At 43.4% G+C, this 20,559-nt stretch overlaps 2 protein-coding genes across 6 annotated transcripts in view; both read left to right on the top strand.

The window, feature by feature from the left end:
- LOC120943019 (immunoglobulin A1 protease autotransporter-like) overlaps positions 1–5,658 on the top strand; it is a 112,519-nt gene extending 106,861 nt beyond the window's left edge. For all 5 annotated transcript variants that reach the window (XM_040356070.1, XM_040356067.1, XM_040356066.1 and 2 more), the window contains 2 exons: positions 518–812; positions 5,445–5,658. In XM_040356070.1, coding sequence (XP_040212004.1) covers positions 518–812; positions 5,445–5,566 — 417 coding nt within the window. In that variant the 3' untranslated portion in view covers positions 5,567–5,658. The remainder of the gene's footprint in view (positions 1–517; positions 813–5,444) is intronic.
- Positions 5,659–12,262: 6,604 nt separating this feature from the next.
- LOC120944337 overlaps positions 12,263–20,559 on the top strand; it is a 110,671-nt gene continuing 102,374 nt past the window's right edge. Inside the window, exons 1-3 of the mRNA XM_040358389.1 lie at positions 12,263–12,323; positions 16,888–17,166; positions 17,669–17,956. Of these exons, the coding sequence (XP_040214323.1) occupies positions 12,263–12,323; positions 16,888–17,166; positions 17,669–17,956 (628 nt within the window). The remainder of the gene's footprint in view (positions 12,324–16,887; positions 17,167–17,668; positions 17,957–20,559) is intronic.

Below are 20,559 nucleotides of genomic sequence, written 5' to 3'. Positions count from 1 at the left end.
GACCGTCGGAAGGCTGTCAATCAAGAAGGAACGCCCGCTCCCGAAGACCCATACCCGGAAGCGACGGAAGAAGATGCAGCTCGAAAACGCGTAAGTACTGCTCATATTTTAATACAAATAGCCGATTCCCCTAGACCGAACGAGCAGCAAGCTAAGGGGAGAAAAAAAAAATATGTATAAATGGGTGAACTCCCGCTTTAAGTGGTTAAATATTTTTAGTTGATAAAATAGAAACAAAAAAAAAATCAGCAGGAAAATAGTTCAAGAGAGAAGGCGTTTATTAGGACTGGTTAGGGTAAAATAAAGTGTTAGAGAAACAGTTTTTTTTTATTAAACTGTTTTTACTTGTCAGGTTGCTTTAACTGACATCAGATGAATGCACAGAAATACAAAAATGTAACAATATGTAACTTTGTATGTAAGTTAGTCTTTCAAGTACCTTCCTCTAGTGCTACTCTTTCTGTGACTATGATATGCTAATCATTTTTCTAATTTTATTTTGTTTTCTGATTATCAGAGTTCATCACGATCCAACCCCAATATGTTAAAACAAAATATAATAATCAAGGTTCTCAAAAATCTGGATGCAGAGAGCTTGGAAGAGTTTAAGAATGCTCTTTGTTCCATAAATCCTCCACGTGGATGTGAGCAAATGACCATGAACAATCTTAAAGATAAATCTTTGGAGGACATAGTTGAGTTTATCCTCAAGTATTACACTCAAAGATATGGACCAGAAATGATCAGAAATGCTCTTAAAATAATTGGGAAAGATAAAATGTGGAAGATGATCCAGAATGATCTCAAGGAAGGTAAGTAACATAAATATATACAGTATAAAAAAAAAAATATATATATATATACATGAAATAATAAACTCTATATACTGTAAGCATGTCCACAAATGACCCTATCCCAGACACAATTTTATTGCCAGGTGCAATTCTTGGGCTACGATTGAAGACCGGGCAATTTTTCTGACATTTGCTGCTCACAAGTTAAAGGGGTTGTAAAGGTAATTTTTTCCCCTAAATAGCTTCCTTTACCTTAGTGCAGTCCTCCTTCACTTACCTCATCCTTCCATTTTAAATGTCCTTATTTCTTCTGAGAAATCCTCACTTCCTGTTCTTCTGTCTGTAACTCCACACAGTAATGTGACACTTTCTTCCTGGTGTGCAGAAAGCCTCTTGAGGGGGCGAGCAGGAGTGTCAGGACACGCTGGGCCAGATTCACGTAGGAGAGCGTATCTTTATGCGGGCGTAGCATATCCTATTTACGCTACGCCTCCGCAACTTAGACAGGCAAGTGCAGTATTCACAAAGCACTTGCTCCGTAAGTTGCGGTGGCGTAGCGTAAATGGGCCAGCGAAGAGGTGGGCGTGTTGCATTCAAATGAGCCGTGACCCCACGTAAATGACGCGCCTAACAAACCGCGCATGCACGCGCATGCTCAGTATCACGTCGAATTTACGCCCTAAGATACGCCAGGCCCAATGCCTGTGACGTGAACGTAACCTACGCACAGCCCCACTCACGTACGACTTACGTAAACGACGTAAAAAGATACGCTTGCCGACGTCCATACTTTGCATTGGCTGCGCATCATATAGCAGGGGTAACTTTACGCCGGACGTAAGCCTAACGTAAACGGCGTAGCGGGCGCAAGTATGTTCGTGAATCGGCGTATCTACCTAATTTACATATTCGACGCGTAAATCTACGGAAGCGCCCCTTGCGGCCAGCGTAAATATGCACCCAAGATACGCCGCTCGTATCTTGGCCAAATCTATGCGTAACTGATTCTAAGAATCAGGCGCATAGATACGACGGCTCACATTCGGACTTACGACGGCGTACGTGGAGATATGCCGTCGTAAGTCCTTTGAGAATCTGGCCCTCTCTACTTTGCAGATAGAGAAAGGAGCTGTGTGTTAGTGGGCGTCCTGACCAGTGGCGGCTGGTGCTCAAAATTTTGGGGGGGGCGCAAACGGAAAAAAAAAAAAAATTTGCAGCCTCACTGTGCCCATCAAATGCAGCCACTGTGCCATCAATTGTCACCACTGTGCCATGCCATCAAATGCAGCCACTGTGCCATGCCATCAAACGCAGCCACTGTGGCATCAATTGTTACCACTGTGCCATGCCATCAAACGCAGCCACTGTGCCATCAATTATCACCACTGTGCCATGCCATCAAATGCAGTCACTATGCCATCAATTCGCACCAGTGTGCCATGCCATCAAACACAGCCACTGTGCCATGCCATCAAACGCAGTCACTGTGCTATGCCATCAAATGCAGTCACTATGCCATCAATTCACACCACTGTGCAATGCCATCAAATGCAGTCACTGTGCCATGCCATCAAACGCAGCCGCTGTGCCATGCCATCAAACGCAGCCGCTGTGCCATGCCATCAAACGCAGTCGCTGTGCCATGCCATCAAACGCAGTCACTGCTATGCCATCAAACGCAGTCGCTGTGCCATGCCATCAAACGCAGTCGCTGTGCCATGCCATCAAACGCAGTCGCTGTGCCATGCCATCAAACACAGCCACTGTGCCATCAATTGTCACCACTGTGCCATGCCATCAAACGCAGCCACTGTACCCCTCAATTGTCGCCACTGTGCCAATTGTCACCACTGTGCCCTTTAATTGACGCCACTGTGCCCATTGTTGCCACTGTGCATGTCACTGTGCCCTTTAATTGATGCCACTGTGCCCTTTGTCGCCACTGTGCCCATTTATGCCACTGTACCCTTTGTCGCCTCTGTGCCCATTGTCGCCGCTGTGCCCTGTAAAATGCACTTACCTTAAGCCTTCCACATCCCTCGATGTCTTCTCCTGCCTTGGTGACGCTTCAGCCAATCAGGTTACCGATAACCAGAACCGGCGAACCTGATTGGCTGAGACGGCCGTCAGTCTTATCCAAGGAACGCACCCCATACGTTTCCTGGATAAAGCATCCGGGAGACGAGGGCTGTACTCGGAAAGCCCTCGTCTCTGATAGGCACTTCCGCACAGCCAACCAGCTGACGTTATTCAGGTGGTCGGCGCTCAATGTCCGGCCACCTGAATAGACCAGCGGCAGCTGGCAACAATAACATACATTCATGCAATGTATGAATGTATGTTATTTCAGTGGCGGTGCGGAGCCAGAGGGGGCGGCGTTCCAGCGCCCTCTATGGACAGACCGCCTCTGGTCCTGACACTCCTGCTTGCCCCCTCAAGAGGCTTTCTCCACACCAGGGAGAAAGCTTCGCATTACTGTGTGGAGTTACAGACAGAAGAACAGGAAGTGAGGATTTCTCAGAAGAAATAAGGACATTTAAAAGTAAAATGGAAGGATGAGGTAAGTGAAGGAGGACTGTCAGTTGGCACTGCCGTCTCAAATTGCGGCCCGAGGTCCCTGCGAGCCGTGCTCCTGGACATACAGGGGGTGCCTGGAGGATTAGGGGTCTGGATCGCCAGGTGAAGTGTGTCCTGATTGGTCTGTGTGCTGCTGTGGGCGCCGTTTGGGCTGGATGGTACGGAGCTCCCGGCTCAAGCGGCCATCTTGGAAACTTTGCACCAGTGAATAAACATTTTTATGCGTGTACCATGCACCTCTCTGCGGCTTTATATATAATAATATATATATATAATATAAGTATATATTTTCTATACCGATCATTCACAATATATTTTACTCTACTTAATTTTTTGCTCCATATCTGTTTATTAGTTTACTCTTCCATTCCCTCTGAGTTAGCCATTTTTGTTCTTTTATTATGATATATACTGATGGAGATTATTTATATATTTATATACTATTCTTGGTATAATGTTCTTGAGGTTAGGAGTTCAGATGTATGGTATACATAAGTCCCATACATGGCATTGCAGTCATCGCCATGTCTGGGTCAGTGTAAGATAGTCATATTTCGATTTTGCTATTTATGAATTGGTCCCTCTATTGGTTATTATATAAACTTAAGACATATGCACAAAATTTAGGTTGATTGTGTATATGATATTTATAAGTGCATATATGATCATTACATTTTGAAGATCATTCATGATTTTTACTGTATATGCATTTTTTGGTTTTATATATATATATATATATATATATATATATATATATATATATATATATATATATATATATATATATATATATTTTTTTTTTTTTTACATTTTATTATATGTGTGTATCTAGAAATGTTCAATTCCTTATGGTTTTACCTGTATCTGTTATGGTCTATTGTCGGTTGGTATATATTTCCATTTTGGCCTTTCTTCAGATTGGCAGGGGGTGATTTATTTTTGATACTTTGAGTCTAATTTGTCTTTTTATTATGTAAAAACATAAGAAAGTGTGTGTCTCTTTCTTTTCCTCCTGTCTTATTCTGAATATGTCACTCTTCATGAAATTGGAACAGATGGGGTGTCTACTGATACCCACCCACACCTGTGGACACGGGTGTGGTGTGGGGGGGGGGGCCTCATTAGGGAATATCAGTAGTACACCTCAAGGTGATGATTAAGCACAGTGTAGCTGTGCGAAACTAGTCCACCTCTGTTCCGGGTCTGCAACTGTGGTGTGTGTAATTATTTGTATGGAACTTTCAATAAATGGACTTCAACTACGTCAGTGTGCAGCCAATTTCCTCCTTCAGCCAGTCTTTCACGGTAGGTGAGCCGGGGTTTTGCCCCTGTGTGAGGAGTCTTGTTTAATCGAATTGCATCTGGAGCCACTCACTTGGAGCGGCGATTTCCTTTGTTCGCTCTAAACTGGTAACCGGTAGAAATTTTAAAATAGTCGCCTATGGTGATTTTTAATTATCGTAGTTTGTCGCTATTCTACGAGTGTGCGCAATTTTAAAGCATAACATGGGGGGCTGTGTAATATGCAGGGGGGCTGGCTATGGGGCCTGTGTAATGTAAGGGGTCCAGAGGTACGGGGGCTGTGTAATGTAAAGGGGCCCAGAGGTGCAGGGTGCTGTGTAATGTAAAGGGGTCCAGAGGTACGGGGGCTGTGTAATGTAAAGGGGTCCAGAGGTACGGGGGCTGTGTAATGTAAAAGGGTCCAGAGGTACGGGGGCTGTGTAATGTAAAGGGGTCCAGAGGTACGGGGGCTGTGTAATGTAAAGGGTCCAGAGGTACGGGGGCTGTGTAATGTAAAGGGGTCCAGAGGTACGGGGGCTGTGTAATGTAAAAGGGTCCAGAGGTACGGGGGCTGTGTAATGTAAAGGGGTCCAGAGGTACAGGGGGCTGTGTCATGTAAAGGGGTCCAGATTATTATTTTCATTTATTAGCAGGTGAATGCTGCCCTCCATGCATTTACATACATTGAATCTGGCCCTTAATTGGAAGAAGGTTGCTGACTCCTGCTCTATAGCAAAAATATGCATACAGCATTATTCTGTGTTGTAAAACCTATTGTGTTTATCTTTCCAGGGGCCAAACAAGAAAGGAAAATGGAAAATGAAAAAAAGAAAGGTAAGAGAGATTTGGAAACCGATGTTGACTCAAACTCTACTGTAGATTTACGCAAAATTCACGTGGTGCTCCTGAAATAAAGGCAAACGTTCTGCTGATGCTAGGGGATCTGTGAGTGGTTGGATGGAGAGGAGCAGCGCTATCGGTACAGAGGAGGGGAAAGATGGTGAAGGCACAGATCAGAGAGGTGACCACCAGCCCCGATCATGGTTGGAACAGTTTCTCACAATGGCACTTTCTACCATTGTGAAGTAGTGGAGAACTCATTAACACCTGCCAAGCAATAGGCATCTGCCTAGATAACTTTGACCCGGCTGACAGTTACACTAGTATACATGCCTGTTGGCAAATCTAACTAAGGTTTAATCCACACAATACCCAGTAAGCTTGCTCTTTTTGTAATTAACCACCTGCCAACCACTCACAGTAAATATACTGCGAGTAGGCAGCAGGTACAGGCACAGTCATGTACATGACCGGCCTTCTTCTGGGTTTGGGGCATGCATGTGCCAGCCCCCTGCTGACTCGTGCAGTGATTGGACACAGCATGTGTTTGGCAGCAGAGCCAATGATTTCAGGTGAAATCTGCTGACTGGCTGTGTCTAATCACACAGAATTCTGTGAATAGCAATCTGGCTGTTTCTTCTCCCAAAAAAGCAGGGAGAAAAAACAGCCAGATTAGTAAGTAAAAGCAGCACACTTTACACTTGTTATGCACTCAGTTAACCCTGTGATCACCCTAGATGTTAACCCCTTCTCAGCCAGTGTCATTAGCAACGCTTTATCCTGGCCTAGGCCAACGAACCCAGGCCTATAGGGCAGCACTTTGCAGGGGGGCAGCACGGAAAGAGTCCCCGTCATCTTGCGCTACACTGTTAATATAGCGACAGTCTTATGGGGCAGACTGGGCTTAGAGGCAAATTAGTCTAGCACCCCCATAAAGCGGCCACACTGCTTCCAGTATGTGAATGGCCGGCATTCCACAACTGTGGGGGGGGGGGGGGGTGCTGCTTCTAATTTTGACTGTCCTATCATCCTGGACCACAAACCTTCCTCACTGTGCTATATGTTTTCTGCTGCACCATCGGCATGGTTATATATTCTTAGTCCTCTCCATAAAATTTTCAAATTATCAGAAATTTGTGCTTAAAGTAGAACTATTGGCAACATTTATTTTTTCCATTTTGGATAGAGTAAGGGAGGGTTATAGCCCCTGTTGGTTTTATTTTTTACCATCCCTGTCCCATTGCAAAGATTTCCCTTCACTTCCTGCCCCATAACCAAACAGGAAGTGAGACTAAATCTATGCAAATTAAGGGAATCCATTGCTCTCCCCCCCCCCCAGGCCCTCAGAAAAGTCCCCACTCTAAAATTTTAGGGCGGGCCTTAAACATAAAGGGGTGTGGCCTTGACAGGAAGGGGTGGGTCATATTTAAATTAGGGGGTGCACAAGTTTAGTCAGGCCTAGGGCAGCACAAAACCGAAATACACTACTAGTCATTAGTACAGTGTCAGTGTACAGTATTATCACTGATCACTGTATTAATGTCATTAGCGATGTCAGTACCAGTTAGTGACCCTCCCAGCCTGTGTCTGTTAGTGCCAGATTGCCCGCCAGACAATCGAAAAGACACTACAAGTTGCTGATCACCACCATTTCAGTATAGTGTCATAGCTACGTAAATCCCAGTTTATATACCATAGTTTGTAGATGCTACAACTTTCACATGAACCAATTATTATTCACTTTTTTTTCCAAGAGATTTCAAGATTTATGAAGAAATGTGATTTTATTAAAAAAAAATTAAAACAGAAAGTAGAAAATATCTTATTTTTTTGAAATTTTTGGTCTTTTTTCATTTATATAATAGAAGACAAATAATGGTGATCAAACGCCACCAAAAGAAATATCTATTTGTGTTAAAAAAAAGTCATACATTTACAGTGCCTTGCAAAAGTATTCACCCCCCTTGACTTTTTACCTGTTTTTTTACATTACAGCCTTTAGTTCAATGTATTTTTTATCTGAATTATATGTGATGGATCAGAACACAATAGTCTAAGTTGGTGAAGTAGAATTAGAAAAATATATACATAAAACTATTTTTCAGAAATAAAAAACTGATAATTGGCATGTGCGTATGTATTCACCCCACTTTGTTATGAGGCCCATAAAAAGCTCTGGTGCAACCAATTACCTTCAGAAGTCACATAATTAGTGAAATGACGTCCAACTGTGTGCAATCTAAGTGTCACATGATCTGTCATTACATAGACACACCTTTTGGAAAGTCCCCAGAGGCTGCAACATCTAAGCAAGAGGCACCACTAACCAAACACGGCCATGAGGACCAAGGAACCCTCCAAACAAGGAAGGGACAATATTGTTGAGAAGTACAAGTCAGGGTTAGGTTATAAAAAAATATCCAACTCTTTGATGATTCCTAGGAGCCCCATCAAATCTATCATAACCAAATGGAAGGAACATGGCACAGCAGCAAACCTGCCAAGAGATGGCCGCACACCAAAACTCAGGGACCGGGCAAGGAGGGCATTAATCAGAGAGCAGCACAGAGATCGAAGGCAACCCTGGAGGAGCTGCAGAGTTCCACAGTAGAGACTGGAGTATTGGTACATAGGACGACAATAAGCCGTACGCTCCATAGAGTTGGGCTTTATGGCAGAGTGGCCAGAAGAAAGACATTACTTTCAGCAAGAAACAAAATGGCGCGTTTTGAGTTTGTGAAAAGGCATGTGGGAGACTCCCAAAATGTATGGAGGAAGGTGCTCTGATCTGATGAGACTAAAATTGAACTTTTTGGCCATCAAAGAAAATGTTATGTCTTGCGCAAACCCAACACATCACATCACCCAAAGAACACCATCCCCACTGTGAAACATGGTGGTGGCAGCATCCTGCTGTTGGGATGTTTTTCAGCAGTCATGACTGGAAACTGGTCAGAGTTGAGGGACTGATGGATAGTGCTAAATACAGGGATATTCTTGAGCAAAACCTGTAGCACTCTGTGTGTGATTTGAGGCTAGGACGGAGGTTCACCTTCCAGCAGGACAATGATCCCAAACACACTGCTAAAGCAACACTTGAGTGGTTTTAGGGGAAACATGTAAATGTGTTGGAATGGCCTAGTCAAAGCCCAGACCTCAATCCAATAGAAAATCTGTGGTCAGACTTAAAGATTGCTGTTCACAAGCGCAAACCATCCAACTTGAAGGAGCTGGAGCAGTTTTGCAAGGAGGAGGAATGTGGCAAAAGTCCCAGTGGTAAGATGTGGCAAGATCATAGAGACATCCAAAGTGACTTGGAGCTGTAATAGTCGTTAGAGGTGGCTCTAAAAAGTATTGGGCCAGATTCATGTACCTGCGCTGCGGCGTAACGTATGCCGTTTACGTTACGCCGCCGCAAGTTTTCGGCGTAAGTGCTTGATTCACAAAGCACTTGCCTGTAAACTTGCGGCGGCGTAACATAAATCTGTCCGGCGCAAGCCCGCCTAATTCAAATGGGGCGTGTACCATTTAAATTAGGCGCGTTCCCGCACCGAACGTTCTGCGCATTCTCCGTTTGGAAATTTCCCGCCGTGCTTTGCGCCAAATTATGGAGCCCCGATGTGTTTTTTGAACGGCGACGTGCGTAACGTACTTTCGTATTCCCGGACGTCTTACGCACAAAAAAAAATTGAAATTCGATACGGGAACGACGCCCATACTTTAACATGGGCTGTCTAAATATAAATAAATAATTAATTCCAATGCGCTACTGTGAGTAAACAGAATGATGAAAAAATATTGTGCAGATAATACTTGGGGCAGCTGTATCTAAAAGTGTTCACATAACACAAAAAAGAAGAACAAGCTAAATAAGTGATAAGCGCTCCAGGTATGTGATGAATCACAACACAGTGTATAAATAGATGAATGAAACACAAAAATGAAAAGGGGGTGAGTGACCAAACTCAGAGTGTGCAGTGCGTATCAAAAAATACAATAGAAAAAATTCAGTGTTAAGACAACGTGAAACCCTTTGGGGTGTCGCGTCCCCTGTGGGTTAAAAATCACTGAAATGTGCACACATATAAAAATAAATAATATATAAAAGGTATAGGATATATAATATACAAAATGTGATGTATAATAAGTGAATAGAGATCTGTAGTAAACAACAATAGTGATAGTGATGAGACAGTCTATTGATGAAGATAATGGGATGTTCACATGTGAAGATTCCTATATATAAGGCAGTGATTGGGGAATCCTTATTGGTGTTGTAGTGCCCTTACCATGAAGGTGCTATATGTGCGCATATAGGGATATCCCTCCGGGTCTCCGATCACCTTTCTCCTGGGATCACTCAGTGCAGGTAATTCCAACTGCTGTGTGTCATGAAGGTGTTTATATGTACACATATAATGCTGGTCCTCCGGGTCTCCAATTCCTTTTTTCCTGGGATCACTCAGTTGGTTCCAGCTGCTGTGTAACTCCCAAAAGGGTCCAAGTAATAATGGTCCAAACAGTTAAGCAATGGGATGGGAAGAAGAAAAGAGATTGCCTCCGATTGTGTAGTGGGTTTAGGGATCCAAAAAGTATTTATTCAAAACATAAAATGCAGATGATACAAAGGTAACACAGAAGGCGTTGTGTATTGCCAAGCAGCGTTGATAATAAAGTGCAGACGTGGCGTTTAAAATTACCGCCTTACGTCCTATGGTCTCCGGCTTGTGTGAGTAATTTCCTCGGTCTCGGCTTGCGACTCCCAAGGGAGTCGCAAGCCGAGACCGAGGAAATTACTCACACAAGCCGGAGACCATAGGACGTAAGGCGGTAATTTTAAACGCCACGTCTGCACTTTATTATCAACGCTGCTTGGCAATACACAACGCCTTCTGTGTTACCTTTGTATCATCTGCATTTTATGTTTTGAATAAATACTTTTTGGATCCCTAAACCCACTACACAATCGGAGGCAATCTCTTTTCTTCTTCCCATCCCATTGCTTAACTGTTTGGACCATTATTACTTGGACCCTTTTGGGAGTTACACAGCAGCTGGAACCAACTGAGTGATCCCAGGAAAAAAGGAATTGGAGACCCGGAGGACCAGCATTATATGTGTACATATAAACACCTTCATGACACACAGCAGTTGGAATTACCTGCACTGAGTGATCCCAGGAGAAAGGTGATCGGAGACCCGGAGGGATATCCCTATATGCGCACATATAGCACCTTCATGGTAAGGGCACTACAACACCAATAAGGATTCCCCAATCACTGCCTTATATATAGGAATCTTCACATGTGAACATCCCATTATCTTCATCAATAGACTGTCTCATCACTATCACTATTGTTGTTTACTACAGATCTCTATTCACTTATTATACATCACATTTTGTATATTATATATCCTATACCTTTTATATATTATTTATTTTTATATGTGTGCACATTTCAGTGATTTTTAACCCACAGGGGACGCGACACCCCAAAGGGTTTCACGTTGTCTTAACACTGAATTTTTTCTATTGTATTTTTTGATACGCACTGCACACTCTGAGTTTGGTCACTCACCCCCTTTTCATTTTTGTGTTTCATTCATCTATTTATACACTGTGTTGTGATTCATCACATACCTGGAGCGCTTATCACTTATTTACCCTGTCTAAATATAAGCCATGAAAAAGCAGGCTTATGTTTGCGACGGGAAAAACCGAATAGCGACGACGTAAGAGGTTGCGACGAACGCGCGTATCTTCGTGGATCGCCGTAATCAGCTAATTTGTATACCCGATGCTGGAAAACGACGCAAACTCCACCCAGTGGCCACCGGAAAATTACACCTACGATCCGAAGGCGTACGCCTGTCGGATCTATGCCAAAAGCCGTCGTATCTTGGTTTGAGGATTCCAAATCAAGATACGACGCGGCAAATTTGAAAATACGCTGGCGTATCAGTAGATATGCCGGCGTATTTCTGCTGTGAATCTGGCCCATTGACTTTAGGGGGGTGAATAGTTATGTACATTGACTTTTTCTGTTATTGTGTCCTATTTGTTGATTGCTTCACAATAAAAAAAATTACTTCTTCAAAGTTGTGGGCGTGTTCTGTAAATTAAATTGTGCAAATCCTCAAACAATCCATGTTAATTCCAGGTTGTGAGGCAGCAAAACACGAAAAATGCCAAGGGGGGTGAATACTTTTGCAAGGCACTGCCATTTGAGTACAGTTTTGCATGACCACACAATTGCCAGTTTAAAGGGGTTGTAAAGACAAAAATATTTTTCTCTTAAATTAAGGTCTGGCAGTAGCTGATAAAGTAAAAAGTAATGTTTTGCATTATAACTAGTTTGATACCTGTTGAAATCGAGCTGTTTTATTCACCTCCGTTACTCCTGAATCATTATTCTCACTGACTTCCTGGTTTGCGGTGCGCGTTCATTCTTGCTACATCACGGCCTAATGGGAACTACAGTTCCCATTAGGCTTAGCCTCCATGCCTGTGAGGGATAAGAGAGCATCTTCACGCAGGGCTGTAGTCATAGGGAGGGGGTGAGCACATTCTGCTTTCCACCATGCAAAACGGCTCAGATGCTGGTGGAAAGCAAGAAGAGGAGAGACAGGAAATTGCATTTTCAAACCGGGTTTACTGTATTTTGGAGGTCAAAAGGAAAAACGAGGTAAGTGATATTTAAATGCTCTAGCTTACAGCAATCAATTGATCTAATAAAAAACGAACCTTTAGTGTTCCTTTAAGTAGCGCAATGCTGAATAGCAAAGATGTCCTGATTATGAAGGTGGTAAAACCTTCCCGGAGGTCAAGTGGTAAATAACTGCGATATTCCTCTGTTATTCCCATATTGGACATTTATTTAAAAAAAATAGAACTAATGCCCCGTACACACGATCACTTTTTGTCATGAAAGAAAACTATGTTTTTCTAACTTCATCATAAAAAACGACATTGCCCACACACCATCGTTTTTTCAAAATGCTCTAGCAAAGCGCGGTTACGTACAGCACGTACGATGGCACTATAAAGGGCCATTTCTATGCGGAAGACGGCCTCTTTTGTTGATATCGTGTTGCTGCGTGTTAGTAAAAGTTTGGTGAGAGACGATTCGCGATTTTCAGTCTGTTACAGCGTGATGAATGTGCTTACTCCATTCTGAACGGTAGTTTTACCAGAACGAGCGCTCCCGTCTCATAACTTGCTTCTGAGCATGCGCGGGTTTAAAACGTCGTTTTAGCCCACACACGACCATGTTTGACAACACAAAAAACGACATTTTCAAAAACGACATAAAAAATTGAAGCATGTTCGAATTTATTTTTTTGTCGTTTTTCGGAAGACGGAAAACGATGTGAAGCCCACACACGATCATTTTAAATGACGTTTTTAAAAATGTCATTTTATTTCATGCCGAAAAACGACCGTGTGTACGCGGCATAAGGCTTTAATTTTCAATGTATTGAAGTCACATAATACAGCGGGTGAAAGAATTAAAGGTGTTAAAGTCTCTAGAGAGATTAATGAATATTCCTACAATATACAGAATCCTTCATCTTTTATTTGGAATTAGATTAGTGTACTTCATTGCCCCTGCACCTCTGCTTTATTTCCACACCCTTTATCATCTAAATATAAACTTTCAAGAGTGTGATTTTGAAAAAATTATCTTATGAGAGTGATGTGCAGATTAATGTTTATTTGCACGCTCTTTATACGTGTAGCACTACCCCCGAAGGAACTTCTGGTTTGTTTCGGGCGGCATGTTACCTTGTGTTCCTCCACAGTATAGGGGTATTTGGTGAAAGTTGTAGTAACGGAATGTCCACGACAGGTGTCTTTTTCTGTGCTCTTTATTACCCAGCCGGGTAAAAACAATAAAACTTGGTGAAGAATAGAGATTTAGTAGGAAGGAAGATAACAGATTCAGGTGTAAGTAATAGGGAAACAGTCCTGCTCCCAACTACACTTTCTTTTTCACCACTCTAGCCAGAGTGGGTATAGCGCACCTGGAAAGGCCTCTCTCACCGGCCGGGCAGCCTGAATGTCACTCGGAACTCAGGGAAAAGTCTCTACCACAGACCATGGGCGTCCGCTCCATAGGGCAAGGGGGGTCGTTTGCCCCCCCCCCCCCGAAATTGCCAGGTAGAGCCAGGAGCAGGGTCGAACTGGCCCTGGGGACGATTTAAGTGGTGACTGCATCGCTCCCCTCCCCTCTAGTTGTCCCTTATTAAGAGTGCCTGTCCCTCTTCTGGAATCAAATCCATTTTGTCCCTCATTCCAAAAGGTTCCTCTTTTATACCTGAAATACATATACTGTCAATATAGTGTAGTGTTTCAGTCAAGGGAAAGAGGTGCTGTGTAATGTGAAGAGGTCCAGTGATGCAGAGTGCTGTGTAATGTAAAGGGGTCCAGTGATACAGGGTGCTGTGTAATGTAAAGGGGTCCAGAGCTGTGAGGTGCTGTGTAATGTAAAGGGGTCCAGAGGTGCAGTTGTGGAGAGGGGGTACACAGTAGTGACAGAGAGATATTGAAAGATGCAATGGACATAGTGGGGTGTTTTTACATTTTAACGTGGGGGGGGGGGGGGCGCTTTTAACCCGGTCGAAGAAAGGGTAAAATGCGACTGTATCGCCGCTGCCGAAGTGCCCCCCTCTGAAAAAATGTCAGCGGATGATCTCCTTCAGGTAGTTGTAGTTAGGTTACCGACTGACAGGTGACCAATGTCCAGCCTCTCAGTACCTGGTTACCTTGATCCCCGGTGCATGGTCGAAACCCCTTTGGATCACCAGCCTCTCTTGGCACTCCTCAGGCAGACTTCCACCGAACAGCTTCCTCTAGCAGGACTCACGCTTGGGATCTCTTTGGATTTAGGGACCCAGTCGATCACTGGGGCCCAGCCACAGCTCAGATGTTCCGGACCAAAGTGGTCCCGGAACCAGGAACACCGCGTGGCACGCACACCCCAGCCTGGAAGGCCATTTTGCCGGGGTGCCGTGGTATGGTCACCCTGAAGGTGGGCGCCACACAGGAAGAGGACCCAGACCAATGGCGTCTGTCCCATAAATACCCTCCCCCAGCATGCACAGTGAGGAAAACTCCTCCGGTTAGGCTGCTGGGAAAGAGCACCCAATTCTTGATCCCACTTTTGCCACCTGTCGACCTGGGGAATGATCAGCACCCCAGAAATGACAGAATGAGCCAACAGCACAGCCAAAGCTGAGACAAACAAATTAACATGGTCAGAGTTAACTAACTCTCTCATTCACCCCGCCCCAACGGTGTCCCACTGTGTCCTCCAGCCCTCACGCTGTCCCCCTCTGTCCTCCAGCCCCCACGCTGTCCCACTGTGTCCTACAGCCCCCGCGCTGTCCCCCTCTGTCCTCCAGCCCCCACGCTGTCCCACTGTGTCCGACACCCACCCACTGTGTCCTCCACCCCCCACGCTGTCCCCCTCTGTCCTTCACCCCCATTGCCGCTATTTGATAGGATTGGGTTGCCCTGGTCAATGGCGAAGTCCCGCTGTGCTTTGGAGCTCTAGGGTCAGCCATTCATCACATTCGGCAGCAAGCCATGCCCCCCCACGTGGGTGTTTTTTTAACACTTGTGCAGCAGACCGCACTATTGTTATTTGCAGTCTCCGCATCTATGTGGGATAAGGGTTCTATATATAGTCCTTCTGTAAAGTTTTTTTAGATTGGTCTAATTAATAGTGTAGGCATAACCTCTGTGAAAGTTTTTAATTTTTGGGTATGTGTAGTTGTGTAGTTGTTAATTGTCTATTTTTTTCTGACCTTTCAACTGATGTATTGTATTACAAGAAGATGAAGGGAGGTTAGTAGTCATGTGCGCTTTGTTTCATTCCGAATAAAAATTTTTAGTTATTTGGAAATTCAGATGTATCCAAATTTCCAAATTACAATGGTAAGGAATTTAAACAAATCCAAAATAATTAAACATTAGAATTAGAATCAAATTACAATTTGAATATAAATTTGAAAACAAGAATAGACTCAAATAGAATAGAAAATAAAGGTATACAATAGAAAATAAGGAAATACAATAAAAAATAGAATAGAAAAGAATAGCGTAAAACAGAACAGAATAGAATGCAAATGTCGACTTAAATGCAAATGCCAGATTCAAAGCAAATTTAAATTAAATTCCAAAAACAAATTAAATTAATTTAACAAATTTAACGGGTCACTAAAGGAATTTTTTTTTTTTTAGCTAAATAGCTTCCTTTACCCTAATGCAGTCCTGGTTTCATGTCCTCATTGTTCGTTTTTGCTGTAATCCTTCTCTGTTCTGCACACTTCCTGCTTGTCTGTTTCCTTATGAAAAAAGTACTGGGAGGTTCTCTCTGTGGTCTCTAATCAAGGAGGTGTGATTACTGTGTGTCTAAAACCCCTCAGAACCAATCACATTCGTTTTAAAAACAAACACTGCCCTGTATTGGCTCTGTGTCTCTGTCCTTCACACAAGCATGGAACTAAATTAAAAATGAAACTGAAACTGCAGGCACATTATATGATTGATTTGTATCTATTTTTAATCATTTTTAAAAGGAATCAGTTAACTATTATGTCTCTATACCCTGTAAACAGTCATTTCAGCAAAACATTTTTTTTCCTTTACAACTCCTTAAACTAAATTATTTAAATAATGAATCTAAGTGAAATGTTCTGCAGTTTTGTTCTGCGTGTGTTAGGCCGCGTACACATGGTCGGTCAAAACCGATGAGAATGGACCGAAGTTCAGTTTCATCGGTGCAAATCGACCGTGTGTACGGCCCATCGGTCTTTGGTCGTTCGGACCAAAATTTTAAAACTTGCTTTAAAATCGAACCGATGGACCGCTGACCGATCGGTCCAAACCGATGGTTAGTACACAAAAGCATCGGTTCAAAACCCGTGCATGCTCAGAATCAAGTCGACGCATGCTTGGAAGCATTGAACTTCGTTTTTTTTCAGCACGTCGTGTGTTTTACGTCACCGCGTTCTGACCCGATCGGATTTTGAACTGATGGTGTGTACACACATCAGACCATCAGGCCGCTTTAGCGGTGGACCAATGAAAACGGTCCGACGGACCATTCTCATTGGATGAACCGGTCGTGTGTACGCGGCCTAAGGGTTAGCTCAGAAAATGGAGTAGGGGAAGAAGAGAGAAAGAGGAAGGGAAGGGGAAGAGAAACAGGTTGGAGGAGGGAAGAGGGATAGACGGGAAGGAGAGGAGAGTAAAAAGGGAAGGTAAAAGGTGCAGATTAGAGGTGGAAAGAGGGACAAAAGAGAGAGAAAAGCAGGACAGCTAAAAATACATTAATGATACAATCAAATTTAAAAAAGCTTATAATTGCTCTTTTCTATTATTTTACAGGCATAGTGCAATTTGTTAAACATCATGCTTTGGATCTTATAAGAGAAGTGGCTTTGGTGGATCCCATCCTATATGATCTTATGAGTCAGAAACTGATAACAAAGGATCAATATGACAAGCTTTGTAGTAATACAACCTCTCAGAAGAAGATGAGAGAGCTCTACAAATTTGTCAGTGGCTGGAGTGATGGCAGAAATGTCACATTTTATGACTCACTATTGAAACATAACAAGAAGCTCATTAAATACCTGGAACATCAAGACAAACTGCCAACCCCACGTGAGTTGTAGAATATATATTTATTTCTTATGCATAATATTTTCAGTGCCGTATCGGGTCTTGGGTCTCCCGGTGGGATGGGGAGGCACGGGAAAAGCGGCAGAAGGCGGTGGGGACGTTCCCTCTCGCTCCTCCGGGATAACAGTCGAGCGGCTTTTAGCCGCATCGGTTGTTATTCCGAAAGAGCCGACCACCTGCTCTAAAAAACGGTACCGGGATGTTGCCTGCAGCTGTGGGCATCATCCGGGTATAACCCCCGAATGCCGAGGCCGCATATGTGTGTACAGTCGGCGCTAAGGTGTTTTCAGTAATGAAAGCTACAAACTACCATTCATAGTAAAATGTGTATTGTTGTTAAACAGTGAAGAAAAATAAAAGATTTTGACAATCAAAGGACAGCCTGCAATCTACAATTCAACCCTAGACATTAGAAAAGAAAAGAGAAAAGGGCAATCAATGATACCAAATTTAAAATGTTTATAACTGGTTTTCTCTTTGATAGATAAGGAGCACTTTGTGGACAGACATCAGCAGGAACTGATAAAAGGAATGACGAGTATGATGGAGCTCATTTTACCTCATCTTCGAAAAGAGCGTCTGCTGAAAAAAGACCAATTTCACAAAATATCCACGGAGGCTACACCTAAGGAAAAGATGGAAATGCTTTACTACTATATCAAAACATGGGATATTACACACAAAGATATTTTTTATGATATATTAAAAAAATTGAATTGTCAAATAATTAGTCGCCTGGAAGAGAAAGACAAGAAGAAACCATTAAAACCAAGTAAGTGTCACCATTATTTCACCATCACAACTTTTGTCTTGCAGAGTGCTCTGAGTTCATAATGTTGCCAACAGCAACCAATCAGATTGAAAATGAAAGGGAGCCTAGGATTGGTTTATTTTTGTTTGTGATGCTGTTTCCTTAATGTATTGTGTATTTTTCAAAGTTTTAATTGACAAATAGGAATATTAAAATAGTTTTAAATCCTTAAAATATAAAAAAAAATACCTTTAGCGTTTAAAACAACCCATTCATATTGCACATTAGGTCAGAGCACAATTATTCTGCCTGTCTCAACTGGGACCAAAAAGTTAAACACAGTGGCCCGGATTCAGATACGAGATACGACGGCGTATCTCCGGATACGCCGTCGTATCTCTGAGTGTGCGGCGTCGTATCTATGCGCCTGATTCATAGAATCAGTTACGCATAGATTTGACTAAGATCCGACCGGCGTAAGTGTCTTAAGTATCTTAGGCTGCGTATTTACGCTGGCCGCTAGGTGGCGCTTCTGTATATTTACGCAAGGAATATGCTAATTAGGTAGATACGCCGAATTCAGAAATGTACGTCCGTTCGGCACATTTTTTTACGTTGTTTATGTTAGGCTTTTTCCGGCGTAAAGTTACCCCTGCTATATGAGGCGTAGCTAATGTTAAGTATGGAAGTCGTTCCCGCGTCGAGTTTTAAAAATGTTACGTCGTTTGCGTAAGTCGTTTGCGAATAGGGCTGTACGTAAGTTACGTTCACGTCTAAAGCATTGATGATTTGCGGCGTAATTTCGAGCATGCGCACTGGGATTTTTTCACGAACGGCGCATGCGCCGTTCATAAAAAACGTCAAGTGCGCGGGGTCACATGTAATTTAAATAAAACACGCCCACATTATCCACATTTGAATTAGGCGGGCTTACGCCGTCACACATACGTTACGCCGCCGAAACTAAGGGCGCAAGTTGTTTCTGAATACGGAAATAATTTACGGCGGCGTACCGTATCTGAGATACGTTACGCCACCCGGAAAGATACACCAATGTATCTGAATCCGGCCAAGTGAATATAATAAACCGTACTTGGTAAGATTTGTCTGGTGATTGGATAAAAAAAACTTCAAGTTACCAACACAAAACAATTTTTTAAATAAATTGTACAATAGTTGTACAATTGAATATCTGTTTGCCATTATGTTTCTACTTTCTACTTTCGAAGCTAGTAATTACTAAAATCAGTAATAATCAAATGCAGAGGCAATTATATAATATATTAAAGAGTAGAAATATTTATATAGTCTTAGGCCGCGTACACATGATCAGTCCATCCAATGAGACCTTCGGACCGTTGTCATCGGTTAACCGATGAAGCTGACTGATGGTCTGATGTGCCTACACACCATCGGTTAAATAAACGATCGTGTCAGAACGCGGTGACGTAAAACACAACGATGTGCTGAAAAAAATCAAGTTCAATGCTTCCAAGCATGCGTCGACTTGATTCTGAGAATGCGTGGATTTTTAACCGATGTTCGAGCGTACTAACGATCGGTTTTGACCTATCGGTTAGGCGTCCATCGGTTAAATTTTAAAGCAAGTTGTCTTTTTTTTAACCCCTTAACGACCGCCGCATGTATATGTACGTCCACAGAATGGCACGTACAGGCATATGGGCGTACAGGTACGTCCTTGCCTTTCCGCAGGTCGGGGGTCCGATCGGGACCCCCCCCCCCCCGACATGCGGCGGTCGGATTCCCTAACTCCTACAGCGCCCCCTGTGGTTAACTCCCAAACTGCAACTGTCATTTTCACAATAAACAATGGGCCAGATTCAAGAAGCAATTAACCATAGGTTACACGGCGCAATTGCTTACTTGCTCCGGCGTAGCGAATGCTCCTGAGTCAGGAACATCGCTACGCCGACTGCAGCCTAAAATCTGCGTGGCATAAGGCTCTTATGCCACGCAGATTTTAGGCTGCATTCTTGCGTTGACCGCTAGGGGGCGCTCCCATTGTGATCTGTGTATAGTATGCAAATTGCATACTAACACCGATTCACAAAGTTGAGCGGGCCCTGCGTACGTAAGTTACGGAGTTTCCGTACGGCATCTTTAGCGTAAGGCTGCCCCTTCTAATAGCAGGCGCAGCCAATGCTAAAGTATAGCCGCCGTTCCCGCGACGTGAAATTTGAATTTCACGTCGTTTGCGTAAGTGATTCGTGAATGGCGCTGGACGCCATTCACGTTCACTTTGAAGCAAATGACGTCCTTGCGACGTCATTTGCCGCAATGCACGTCGGGAAAGTTTCCCGACGGAGCATGCGCTCTACGCTCGGCGCGGGAGCGCGCCTAATTTAAATGATTCCCGCCCCCGGCGGGATCATTTACATTGCGCGCGCTTACGCCGGGCAATTTTGCCGGCGCGCCCTCGCAATTTACGGAGCTACTGCTCCGTGAATCGAGGGCTGCGCAAATTATTTGCGTGGGCGCAGGGCAAAATCGTTGCCCTGTGCCTGCGCAAATAAAGCGCAAATCTAGTTGAATCTGGGCCAATGCAATTTAAATGCATTTTTTGCTGTGAAAATGACAATGGTCCCAAAAATGTTTTAAAATTG

Source organism: Rana temporaria, chromosome 6 (assembly GCF_905171775.1).
Source record: "Rana temporaria chromosome 6, aRanTem1.1, whole genome shotgun sequence".
NCBI classification, from domain to species: Eukaryota; Metazoa; Chordata; class Amphibia; order Anura; family Ranidae; genus Rana; species Rana temporaria.
This window is presented reverse-complemented; position numbering and strand designations above follow the sequence as displayed.